At 39.5% G+C, this 13,901-nt stretch overlaps 1 protein-coding gene across 2 annotated transcripts in view; it reads left to right on the top strand.

The window, feature by feature from the left end:
* ANO6 (anoctamin 6) overlaps window positions 1-13,901 on the top strand; it is a 117,633-nt gene that overhangs the window by 93,176 nt on the left and 10,556 nt on the right. For both annotated transcript variants that reach the window (XM_038376248.2, XM_043494383.1), the window contains exons 13-19: window positions 872-1,097; window positions 1,920-2,089; window positions 2,958-3,055; window positions 6,134-6,264; window positions 7,119-7,324; window positions 13,091-13,293; window positions 13,720-13,825. In XM_038376248.2, coding sequence (XP_038232176.1) covers window positions 872-1,097; window positions 1,920-2,089; window positions 2,958-3,055; window positions 6,134-6,264; window positions 7,119-7,324; window positions 13,091-13,293; window positions 13,720-13,825 — 1,140 coding nt within the window. The remainder of the gene's footprint in view (window positions 1-871; window positions 1,098-1,919; window positions 2,090-2,957; window positions 3,056-6,133; window positions 6,265-7,118; window positions 7,325-13,090; window positions 13,294-13,719; window positions 13,826-13,901) is intronic.

The following is a 13,901-nucleotide window of genomic DNA, read 5'->3' as shown; positions in this document are numbered from 1 at the left end:
AAGTTTTACATTGTTTTGTTTTTGAGTGCAGTTATGTAACCAAAAAAACTACATTTGTAAGTTGCGCTTTCACGATAAATAGATTGCATTATGATACTTGTATGAGGTGAATTGAAAAATACTATTTCTTTTGTTTACAAATATTTGCACTGTAAAAATGATAATCAAAAATAGTACAAAGTGAGCACTGTACACTTTGTATTGTGTTGTAATTGAAATTGATTATATTTGAAAATGTAGAAAAACATCCAAAATATTTAATAAATTTCAATTGGCATTCTATTGTTTAACAGCGCAATTAATCGCAATTATTTTTTTTAATTGTCATTAATTTTTTTTAGTTAATCGCGTGAGTTAACTGTGATCAATTGACAGCCCTAATTAAAATGTGCCTGTTTCTCTTGAGGGGCAGTTGCTTTTTTCTGGCCACAATCCGCAACAACAATAAAACCTGGCTCATATACAGTGTTTTTCCTCCAGAATGCATTCTGCCAATTGTGCAATGCTGTATATGGGGTGTTGGGAAGAAAGATTCTTTTCTAACCCCAGGAAGTGACCATCATATGCCCCAAAGCATATACCTTTCTCCTTATCTTAGCTTGCATAGCTACAAACATTGTTGGTCATAAAATTATCCATCTCTTTTTTCCACAGGTTGACTGTATGCTACACGAAGTAGTCTTCTCTTTTATGGGCTCTAAATTTACTGTGCTTTATCTTCACAGAGCATCTCCTTGCTTTCATATTATGGGATGGGGAGAAAGAGGGTCCAAATAGTTTCACTTTGCCCTTCGAAATATATATTTCAAACCACTGTTTTTCCCAAGCCATATGATTTTACACCAATATGTATATTGTACTCTATTTTCAGATTCTTTTGATCGTTGCATCAGTTATTGGCATCATCGTCTACAGACTCTCTGTTTTCCTTGTGTTTTCTGCAAAGCTGCCACGGCACATTAATGGAACAGAAGCAATTCAGAAGTACCTGACTCCCCAGGCAGCCACTTCAGTAACTGCTTCAATCATCAGTTTTATAATCATCATGATTTTGAACATCATCTATGAAAAAGTGGCAATCATGATTACTGACTTTGGTAAGTTTATGCTTTAGCTAGGAACTATAAGAGAAAACAACATCATTCTTATAATAAGGACCCCAGTAAATGAATATCTACACCAAGTATTTCAGAATTTTCCCTCTATAGCATGCAATGACTTCTAGAATTTTTCAAATACAGCTTTTCACTTTTATCAAAGAAATATATTTTACTCCTTGCCTAAGAAATCATTGTATAGCCAGCATGAAAGATTAATTGTTTACAGCTTTGTCTTTGTGAAACAGACAAAACAAGGAAGATTACTATAATACCCAGGCTTTATGAAAAAAGATCAGTACCACAACACATTTAAGGACATTATGGAGAGAACAGCCCCTTTTTTGTAAATAAATGGAATATGGTCACTGATCCAATGCTAGATGCTTTTCTCTCATTATTAAACAGATAGCCATTCACAAATATTACTATTCTTTCCATTCAGGCCATCTACATTAAAGTAGCTATTCTACTTTACCTGTGTAAAGTAGTGGTATTTTAATATGGTTTATGTCCATCAGTTCAAAGTGTTATGTTTGCTGTTTGTTGAGTCTGCTAGGATTTTCTTTCTATGAGAGCGATAGAGAATTGTATTACTCTTTTTCTTTTAGTGTCAAAGAACAAATTATTTCCTCTTTACAAGTGTCTTATAATTAACATAATGGCTACAATGTAATCGGGACCCTAAACAATCTAAATTGTGCTGTAAATTCTATTCAAGCATGAAAGGCACATGCACATTTTTGACGGAGGCACTAAAGCTGTTCAAATATTAATTTTCTTTTCCTTTTTGTTTTTTGGTGTGTTTTTTTTAAACTACAGAACTACCAAGGACGCAGACTGATTATGAAAACAGTCTGACCATGAAGATGTTCTTATTCCAGTTTGTCAACTATTATTCTTCATGTTTCTACATTGCATTCTTTAAGGGTAAATTTGTAGGATTCCCTGGAGACCCAGTTTATTGGTTAGGAAAATACAGAAATGAAGAGGTAAGAATCCACTATAGTGTATCTTTTTTTCTTAATTAACAATGTAAGATATTAGCCTAGGGCCTGGTCTACACTAAAAAGTTAGGTCAATTCCAGCTACGGCGCTCAGGGGTGTGAAAAATCTACACCCCTGGGCAATGTCATTATTCTGATCTAATACCCAGTGTAGACAGCGCTAGATCAACAGAAAAATTCTTCCATCAACCTAGCTACTGCCTCTCAGAAAGGCGGATTACCTATGCCAACAGGAGAACCGTTGTAGCATTTAGAGTGTAGACAAGCCCTAGATTTTCAGCTATTGCCAAGGAGTGCACAGCACAGAAGGGGAGTTAAAAGGTAGCCGTTGCACTTCCCCAATTCCAGGACAACTGTGTGCTGGGCCAGCCCCTTAGCATAATTTAGAGTAGCTTTAAGGTTTCTTAAAGTTACTTTGGTTGTCATTGACCCACAGGGGACCACTGTGGCATAACAAGGACCCAGCCACACTCACTTTCCCATGAACACCACTTATATCAGCAGCAGAGAGGGGGGTGGTATAATATCCTCAGCACCAGCTCTCCACCATCCACGGATCCCCCTCCCCTAGAGTGATCTTCTCATAATGACAGTGCAACACAGAGAGGCTGTATGATCTGGGCCATTGTTCCATTGACTTCACTGGTATCCTGCCCACTTATAGCAATGTCAGATTTGGTCTGTTGGGCCTTTTGTCTAAATTATCAAAGGGATTTGTCTCAATTGTCATCTTGGATTATTTTTAAGGTTAAAATAATGTAATTTTAAAAATTTTAGTATATTTTTTAATTTAAACACTTCAATCTTGCCTGAAGAGTTATGCAGCATTTTTCACACTTCTTTCAACCTTTAGTGTGATCCGGGCGGATGTCTCCTTGAACTTACAACGCAGCTAACAATAATAATGGGAGGTAAAGCAATTTGGAATAACATTCAAGAAGTGCTTCTTCCGTAAGTACCTAATGTTTTTTAAAAGTGACCTAATGAAACAAAAAGGTCAAATATTTGATGGCTAAGGCCCTGCTCCTGCCCTGTTGGAAGTAAGTGGACATTTAGATTTCAATAGCAGCATATGCTCAGGCACCTGGAGAACAAGACCAAAATTTTCCATGGTCTCCAACTTGGATGCACAGCAATGCCCCTCTGCCATGTACATTGGTCAAACTGGACAGTCTCTACGTAAAAGAATAAATGGACACAAATCAGACGTCAAGAATTATAACATTCAAAAACCAGTCGGAGAACACTTCATTCTCTCCGGTCACTTGATTACAGACCTGAGAGTGGCTATCCTTCAACAAAAAAAACTTCAAAAACAGACTCCAGCGAGAGACTGCTGAATTAATTTTGCAAACTGGATACAATTAACTTAGGCTTGAATAGAGACTAGGAGTGGATGAGTCATTACATAAAGTAAAACTATTTCCCCATGTTATTTCTCCCCCACACCCGACCCCCCACTGTTCCTCAGATGTTCTTGTTAACTGCTGGAAATGGCCCACCTTGATTATCACCACAAAGGTGTTCCTCCTACCCCCCCCTCCTGCTGGTAATAGCTCATCTTAAGTGATCAGTCTCCTTACAGTGTGTATGATAAAACCCATTGTTTCATGTCCTCTGTGTGTGTATATAAATCTCCCCACTTTATTTTCCACCGAATGCATCCGATGAAGTGAGCTGTAGCTCACAAAAGCTTATGCTCAAATAAATTTGTTAGTCTCTAAGGTTCCACAAGTACTCCTAGACTTTCCACAGAAAAGTTTTTAAAATGCTATTTTAGTTTTTTAAATATATTTTTGTAGTTGTATTTTGACATTCACAGCTCTATTCATATGCCAGACACTCCCAAAGGGTAATGTTGAATGTATATGATACAGTAAAACCGGAGGCTGCATGTCTTTTGTGTAACTTACACAAAGTTGTTAAATAGTATTGCGCTTGTCAATAGACAGGGAATGATCTAGGTACAGAAAGCTGGAAAAGGTATAGCGAATGGAGGTGGCGAAGCAAGGGAACCAGCAAAAACTCATTTAAATACGTATCTGATGGAATTGTAATGGAAACTTAGGACATTTCTTCACCAGTCAAGTATGCACAATTGTAAATAATAACAATTATCTTGAAAACTGGAGGTGGGAGTCCTAGAAACTAGGGTCAGATTCTGTTCACATTTACACTAGTGTAAACCCACTGCCTTCAGGAGAGTTACTCCAAGGGTACGCTGTTGCAAGTACAAGTAGAATCTGTCCCTTAGAATCAACAGGTCTGATTTTGTGTATGTACATCTGTGGATTAAAAAAATTGCCACAGGTGTCAGTTTTTTCTGCTTCAAGCTGACAGCCAAAAAGTCTCATTGTGGTAGTTGATTTTATTTATGCCAGTATTCTCCCAGTTTGTTTAGCCAGTTATCTCTTCTTGCCATTACTTATGCCTATCCATCACCACACATGATGTATCACCACTCGCGGTATGCAACCAGTAGTCAAGTTCTAGGTTTGTGCTTCCTTCCCAGATCAATTCTTAACATGGCCTGGTATTGCTTGCATTTAAAGAACTAGATCCACCCAATTCTGGCATTTTTAATCCATCCAATTCTGACATTTTTAATGTAATAGGCATTACTGATGCTTTAGGGTGAGAAAAATTGAATTGTGAAGATTAAAATGTGTCTACATATGGTGATTCAGAGGAGCAAGTGGAGTATGCAGTGAGTTGGATATGCATCAGGGACTTTTATTATTTATTGAGCACTGATAGAATACTCAGGACTATACAAATACAGAAAACAAATGATCCCAGACTCAAACATCTTGCAATCTAAATCAGACACAAGCAATACACACTGGCTACAACAATACATGGATTGAAGGCAATGAAGGAGAAAGATTAGGAGACAGAGAGCATGCTGTCTGACAAATAAAGCTGTTTTAAACAAAATAACACTCAGAATTTTGACAAGCTTATCAGGGAGTGTAAATTTAGGGCCTTTATAACAGGTAGCTGGTGGGCAGGAGGGAAGTGTAAGAGGAGATGACCAGGAAGAAAATGTGGAGAAGGGGTTGGAAATAGGGAGTGACCTAAAACACAAATATGGGTAAAGGAGACTTAGAAATGGAGGAAAAGAGAAAAGGCCAAAATCTTGCTTTCATTGAACTCCTGTTTGCAATGATTGGGCCCAAAAACTGTAAGTAAGATGAGAAAGGGGAAGAATAATGTATAAAGGAAGAGTGTCACATTTTACTTGATATTAAATGGTTTCAGATTCAGTCTCAGTGCATCTGTTTTTCAGGATATATTTAAGGGCTACTTTAAGCCAAGATACCACAGTGAGGGATGCATTAGAAGTTGGATTGATTGGAAATTTGGACAAATATTGAAAAAGCAATTCTTCCTGTGTATTTTAAGGAATAACACACCTTTTGTAAAACTGCGATGCCTCATGCAAATCTTTAAAAATGTTTGGCTGATATCTCATTTTCATTTCTCTTACTACAAATGGAATTTTTCTCTTCCTTTATTATGAAGGATATTTATGTGCAAATGATACTTCCCCCGCCCCCTTCCTTAAAAGCTCATCGGCTGCTTGCTCCTTATTCTAAGGTAACAGATAGAAATAGTTATAACTACAACATCAGTTTTCCTAAATTCTGGTGCTTGCTTTTCAGACCAAGAGCTTTTGGGGAAGAGGGATTAAAAACTATGCAGTCTGAGAAACATATTGGACCTGGTTCTCTGTTGCCTTTTCACCTGCTGCAATCATTTACACCAGTGCAAGGTGGGTGTGAAATGCTACCAGACAGAATGGTAGTGTTGTACACCCACTTTGCATTATTGTAAATGTTTGCAAAAGGTACAGGACAATAGCGAATCACAGACCCATTGTTTGTATTAAGGAGTTTCAGTAGTTCAATTATTATCAAAACCAATTTTCAAACTTGGCTAGAGCACCAGAGCAAGAACTTTGCAATAGCTCAGCCTTTGGCAGGGTAGACTAACAATGTGAGTCATCACTTTTCTCCTGACTGATAGCTGGGTTAAGAATCTAATCGGAAGATGTTGCTCAGCTGCTAGATCAGAAAAGAGTATTCCACGCTGGGAACAGGACAACCATCTGCAACCCGTTGGAAAACTTGGATTGTTTTATGAGTATCTGGAAATGGGTAAGTCATCTGTGCAATTCTGATTCGTATGAAATATTTTCAGGACCCAAATGTGTATTTTTTTTTAAAAGTCTTCAGATAATTAATGCCTGATGATTTTATAGATAATGTAAACATGTTATAGAGATTAAAGCTTGTGCGAAATGAATAAAGGTAGAAATTTTTGTTAGTTTAAATCAAATAAATGACAATCCAGTTTACAACCAAGGACGACATGGCTTCTATAGCTAGGGATTGTGTGACTAAGTCTGTTGCCTCTTCATCTATTACCCTATTCACAGGTCAGGGGCCAGAAGACTGTCATCTTCAACTCCAGCACTGCAGCATCACATTCCTATACCAGTTTGCTGTAGATTTACAGCAACTTTCAAGTTTTTGATTTTTGGAAGCAGTAGAAACTTTAATTTCTTTGCAACCAACCATACTTTAATAGTATTATATTCATACTTATTTCAGCACACAAACACCAATAATGTGATTCTTAATTGAGGTTTTTCAGCATAGCACTGGATTAATAAATAAATCTACAAGCATGAAAGGTAAGAAGTCATATAAAAGAAGCAGATATTTAAATATTCAGAATAGTTCATATGTATGAGTTATGGCTTTTTTGTGCTAGTGTGCACCTCACATACTTTTACAGGCTGTTGTTCATTTTTGGTAGGCCTCTCTATCTTTCAGGGGTTTATTGTACTTTTCTGCATGTATGTTCACACAAGGTCTGCTATTTGAGAGAGAGAAAGAGTCTCTGATTAACCATTAAAACATGCATTCCTGTGTCTGTCACGGTGTGGGTAAATATATACACATCAGAGTTAAGGCATCACCAATGTATGTCACATTCTCATTGGCAGTTATACAATTTGGATTTGTCACTTTATTTGTGGCATCATTCCCGCTGGCTCCTCTTCTGGCTCTTGTTAATAATTTGTTGGAAATACGAGTTGATGCCTGGAAGATTACAACCCAGTTCAGACGCATGGTGCCACAGAAAGCACAAGATATAGGAGCATGGCAGCCAATCATGCAAGGAATAGCAATTCTAGCAGTGGTGACCAATGTAAGTATGACCTGATAATTATAAAAAATGGTATACTCTAAATATTCTAGTCAAGTGAGGATGTGAAATATTAATATGTATTGTGCCAGACTGACTAGAGGTAACATTTTCAAAAACACTTAAGTAATTTAGGATCTTAAGCAATGTTCCCTCTAATTTTTTACATCCGTGTGCGGAATGAATTTTGTTATGCACTCCAATATGGAGGTGATGTGTGGCGGGGGTGGGGTCAAGGGATTTGGAGTGTGGGAGGGAGCTCAGGGCTGGGGCAGAGGGTTGGGGTGTGGGTGGTGAGGACTTCTGCTGGGGGTGAAGGCTCTGGGGTGGGGCTGGGGATGAGCGGTTTGGGGTGCCGGCTGCCCCAGAACTGTGGTGCAGAGAGAGGAATCCCCCCCAGCCCTCTCTCACTGCAGCAGCCCGGAGTCAGGATTGGGGGAGAGATGCCTCTCCCTGGCTGCGGCAGCTTCAGGGCTGAGGTGCCTCACCCCCACCTGCGCAACCTTTGATAGCCTGTGGCCACACAGTTTATAGGGAACTTAGATCTTAAGTCCCGTTTTTAAAAGTGACATAGGCATTTAGGAGCCCAAATATCTAGCATCCTAAATCTCTTTTGAAAATGAGACTTTGATTCCAAAGTCATTTACGTGCTTTCAAAAACCCTAGGCCTAAATAAAGGAAGTTTCACTTCTCAAGATGCGACATCCTTGAGAAAATTCTGTGTCCAACCTTCCATTATGTATGAAGAATACAGTATATCCTCCCTAAACTTACAGCACTCACTGAATACACAATGAATTTTCTGAGAATTTTCATGGATTTTGAAGAAATCAGGTTGTAATTAAACTTTATTTATTATTGTACTTATTACGGTCATGCCTCCCCATCTAAGCAGTTTTGCACTTAAAGCAGAGATTCAATAGCTTTGTTAGGTATGAAAAATACAATGTAGCCGCAAAATTACAGTACTTATCCTTTGAGTAGAAAATGAATTTTCTGAGAATTACAAGTAAATCTATTAATCAGTCTGAGTTAAAGTTAATTTAAAAAATGAGTCCTTTACGAAATTTAGTACTTGGTTTAAGATCTTTTTTTGCCCCCAAAAGGTCTTATTAATCAAGTGCAGACTCTTCAAACTTCCCATATAGTTAAATCATACTGAAATCTTGCGCATAGGCTATGTTGGAAAAAAGGTAATTGCCTTTTTTGCAATTATGAAGTACACGAGCTTCTGCTGGAGAACAAACTAACATATAATCTTATCCTTCAGAAATTTCCACCAACTGCCCTCTTTCAAAATGGTTGCCTTTTCCCCCCTCAGCAGGACTGAGCCACAGAGTGTCCTCAGTTAATGTCCTTCTCAAAATGGCCACCATCTTCCATTGTTCTCAATAGGACTGAGGCCTCAGGCTGTCCTTAGCAAAAATAGCCACTTCTGACTTCATATGATGCTATCATCTGCCCAGAGGGCAACTTGTCTTCTCTACTATTGAGTGAACAATCAGACGTGGCCGCCATTTGGAAAGAGGGCAATTCGTGGCGAGTTTCTCGGAAGGAGAAGGTTTTATGTAAGCCTCTGCTGACAGATACATTTTTCAGTTATGACAAATAATAAAAAATGACTCTTACTCCTGTGCATATGTATGCAGATGCATAAAGGATTGTAGAGGGAAGTGCAGGCAACAAGGCAATTTAGAGCAAAGGGGATTCACAAGCGAATGTGGAAGACGAGTTTGAGATAAACCCTCAAGTTGCTTTGTGCTACTCTGGTGATACAAAGCAACTGTAAATCCAGATTAAATGTCCAGTAATGTCTGGCTGATTTATGCTGCTCCAGAGTGGTGTAAAGCAGCTAGAATTTACTGGTGAATCTGGAGCTAAAAGTTAAAATAAAAATGATTCAAAGTTGATAGTACATATCTTCAAATCATTAGAAATATTTCATGGCACCAGTTTATATTTGGCTTTCTTGTTTAGTGTTCATGTACAAAGTTTTTAATAATAACTTCAATTAAAAAAACCAGGAAAATTCCCAGACAAAAATAGCTCTATTAAGCTACAGTTAAGGTTCTGAGTACAATTTAGTCATTTTCTTTGGGCCTCACTGCTACAAACCTAATAATAAAACACATATAACCCTGATGCACCAAAATAAATCCAAACATGTTATCACACAGGAACTCCAAACGACCTTAACTCTGCCCTGTAAAGACATCAAGAAAGAAAGAAAAGTCTAATGCATCTTTAAAAATTAGTTTAAACTACTCTGGGAGCACAAACACTAAAATGTCTTCATCATAATCTTTACAGTTATTGTATGGTGTCTCTACAGGTCAGATGCAGCCTGTAGATTGTTAGGATTGTTTTGGTGATTTAACTATGTATTTAGATACCTTAATTTGTTTGGATTCCTTTTAGTGCCCAGGAAGTTATTAGAGTGTTCTGTTTTTAGGTTCTATAGAAGACTGATGCAAAGAACTAATTTTGGTCTGTCTCTCTCTCTTTTCCCTCCACAACTCAGAAGAGGAGGCTATCTCACATTCTCCAGTGCAAGGAATTCTAGATAACTGAAGATGCATTCTCCCCCACAATTGATTATTTACTTGTCTGCCATTTTCCCATAAGACAAATCCTGCTACCTCAGACTAGCTGCAAACACTCTCCCTCAAAAGGCAAGCAGCAGCTCTTAATTGTATAATACTTGTAACCATCACTAGACAGGTAAATTTTAAAATGCAGTTTTACACTGTCCTTAGCTCTCTAATTAGGAATCAATCCCATAGTCCTTGAGTACCAACACATTTCCCTTTGACTTCAGTGAGATTATTAGTACGTAAGGGCTGCAGATCACAGTGAGTGGCTCTTCTGCAATTTCCCCAGTCCGAGTTGTTATAAGAAACACAAGGGACTCAAGATCCAACCTATGCTGAAACTTGCAGGACCCTGTGGGATGGACTCCCTACAATCAGCACAGGCAACCAGGACTGGCTAGAGCAGCCTCTCGCTCTGGCTGAGTTTTCGGAAGCCTTCTGTCTGATGCCAATCAACAAATCTCCGGACATGGACCGGCTGACCGTGCAGTTCTACTGTGTGTTCTAGGATGTCCTCAGCTCAGACCTCACCTCCATTTGGGCCATGCTTGCTCTGCTCCCTAAGAAGAGGAATCTCTACAACCTTAGGCACTGGTGCCTAGTCTTGCTCCTCAGCATGGAGTACAAGGTCATAGTGAAAGTCATCTCGCTGCAGCTGGAGTCCGTTCTGATAGACATGCACCACCCTGACCAGCTCCACACCATCCCAGGGCGGACCATTTTCGACAACCTCTATCTGATCCAAGACCTACTCCATCTTATGTGCCGGGATGGTCTGTCACTCACCCTTCTGTCCCTGGACCAGGAGAAGGCATTTGCTCCACCCCAGCCCCGCCTCTTCCTGCCCTGCCCTGCTCTGCCCCAGCCCCGCCTCTTCTCACCCCTGAGGAGTGCAGCAGGGCTGGGCCTGCTCTCACCAGCTGCAGGAAGTGCAGGGACCCGGCTCCAAACGCACCAACAGTGAGTGCTGGAGGGGTTCACCCTGCCCCCCAATCCAGGATGGATCATGGGTATTTCATGGGCACTCTGTGGGCATTTGGCTTCAGGACCCCTTCATGGGCTTTGTCCAGGTGCTGTACATCTCTGTGGAGTGCCTGGTCAAACTCAAATGGGACTTGACTGAACTCATCGTTTTCAGTCAAGGGGTGTATAAGGGCTGCCTGCTATCTGGCCAGCTCTATACTATGGCTATTGAACCCTTCCTCTATCTTCTCTGTAAAAGGATGATGGGGTTGGTTCTTTGAGAACTGGACTTGCGGGTGGTGCAGTCAGCATATGCCAATAACATGCTCCTCCAGGAGACCTAGTGCAAGTGGAGGCTTGCCAAGCCACCTATTTGGCAGCCTACTCCACTTAGGTCAACTGGGTCAAGAGCTCTGGCCTTGTGATCATGGTCAGCTAGCAAGTGACCTTCCTCCCATCTGCACTATGGAATATTCAGTGGGGCACAGGTCCGCTGCTCTGTCTGAGCATCTATCTTTGTGCCACCGATCCCTCCCTGCTGGAGAATTCAGTCAATCTCGAGGCTGACCAGCTGCAGAGGCTATTGTGGTGCCTTTCCCGTCAAGGGAGGGTGAAGGTGCTCAACCAGATGGTCCTGTCCATGCTCTAGCACCAGTTCAACTCCCTGATCCTGCATCTGAGATCCCTGGACAGCCTGCAGAAGATCCTTCAGGTTTTCTAGCTGGGGCTGCACTGGGTCTCTAACAGTACAAGGGACTCAAGATTCATTTTGGATGGAAATTTGCTAAGCCTCAGGATATGGTGCTGTAGCCCAAATATTAGAACAAGCTTTTTGTTGGTGTTGTTTTGTTTTGTTTGAGGTATGGGCTTCTACATCTACACGTGAACTTTCTCTCATCATCTCTACCTCCCACCTGATCGATTAACCTGAACATACAGAATCTGTATCTCCTCTTCTCCACTCAACTGTTGGTTTTGCTATTGCTGTTTAGCTGTTATAGCCTAAGGCACCATATATTCTTCCACTGCATATATTACCTTTGCAGCACCTGCAAGGCTACAAGAAACTTTTTTGTGTAAAACTGTCAGTCTTGGGACTTGCATTTCAAGCAGCAGAGCTGCTATTGTACCATGCCAGAGCATCTGTTGTTGATTTGAAGACTGATTTTAATTTGTTATGGTATAAATGGAAAACTGTGTTCAGTGTAGCTTGGGAAATAGAGAACACTATTGGTTTGCACCAAGAGTCATGGTGGATTCTCCATCACTGACAGTTTTTAAATCAAGATTGGGTGTTTTTCTAAAAGAGCTGCTCTAGGAATTATTTTGAAGATGTTGGATGGCCTGTCTTATACAGGAAGTCAGACTATATGATCACAATGGTCCCTTCTGGCCTTGGAATCTATGACTCTTCCAGAACAGGAGGTCTTTATGAGTCACTGTTTTAACCATCCCGCCAAAAACCTCAGGCCTGATTCCCACATACAGTTTATAGCACTCACTCTGAGTGGGGTATGGATACTCTTTGGAACGGGATGGCAATAAGAGGCCATGTAATATGTGAACAATATTAAGCAGCTGCTAGCAAGAGGGGAAATACTGCCTTGGAATCAGGAGCAGTTTCCAAATCTGCTGACAACTGGAATCCCCGAGCCAGCAGCTGCAGAAGTGAATTCGGGCTGGCTATGACCCCTAAGGAATGTTTTGGAGGTTATACATGAATGATCTGTAGCTTTTAAAGTTTGAATTATCTTTAAAATGTTCCTTGTGAAATTTAATTTATTTGTAATGGTAGGCTTCTTTGTGTGTGTCATTTTACTTCAAATTCATAAGGCAGTGGTTGTTTAAAATATGTGGTGAGCAGGTCTCAATAGGAAACGTGGACTGAAGAGGAATATACAGTAGTATATGTTTAATTTGGTGAGAGTGGCCGTAAGAAAAAAACATTAACCGCACAACTTTTTTAAGGCATCACGCACAAAAGATGTAATTTAAAACTATAGAGAATGCATATTCCAGAGAGATTGTTTTATGCCACTGAATGATTGCATATCTATTTGCAGAGAGAACCACTGAATGGAAGAGTGCAAACTTTCTGATTTTTAGTTCAGTAATGCATATTTGTTGAAATCTAAAGTGCATGGAAAAGCTATGTATATATTAAAGCTGCCAGTTAAATACTGCTCCCTTTTTGTCTTCCTCTTCTAAAATACAGGCAATGATAATTGCTTTTACATCTGACATGATTCCTCGTTTGGTTTATTACTGGTCATTTTCAGTCCCTCCCTATGGGGATCACAGCAGTTACACCATGAAGGGGTATATCAACAATACGCTTTCTGTCTTCAATATATCAGACTTCAAAAATGAAAGCAAACCAGTTCCACTTCCTTGGTTTGGCAACCAAACAACATGCAGGCAAGTGTCAAATAATTATTCTCATTGTTGGAAAGGAAAACATAAGAAAATATCCTAATTTTGTTTATAAAAATCTCTTTAGTAATATTAAGACTCAGCTAACCTCAAGAACAGTCAGAAGGTAAAATAAAACAACATGGAGTTTTCTAAATCTTTGATTCGTTGTATTTCCCCCAATAATTAATAATACATTATTCAAAATAATATAAAGGTGATTTAAACATATTTTTGGTATAGTGGAGAAAAAATGTATTTCATTAAGTTCAGCTTATTCTGTAGGTGTAAAATTTACCCATCATTTTAGTTGTATACAGCTTATGACTCTAGGCTCTGTTAAATGTGACAGATTTTGCTCCATCCCCTGGCCATAGTGCATTACTGCAGAGGTTGCTGAAATTATTTCTTGCTTTTTTTAACTGTCTTTAGATATCGTGATTTCCGATACCCTCCTGGGCACCAATATCAGTATGAACACAACATGTATTACTGGCATGTGATTGCAGCCAAGTTGTCTTTCATCATTGTCATGGAGGTCAGTACATTAGGTCTTGATTTTTTTTAAATATAATTTTAGGCTTCCCCTCAACAAAAAAAAAAACCCTTCAGTT

The sequence above is a fragment of the Dermochelys coriacea genome, chromosome 1 (assembly GCF_009764565.3).
Source record: "Dermochelys coriacea isolate rDerCor1 chromosome 1, rDerCor1.pri.v4, whole genome shotgun sequence".
Taxonomy (NCBI): Eukaryota; Metazoa; Chordata; order Testudines; family Dermochelyidae; genus Dermochelys; species Dermochelys coriacea.
This window is presented reverse-complemented; position numbering and strand designations above follow the sequence as displayed.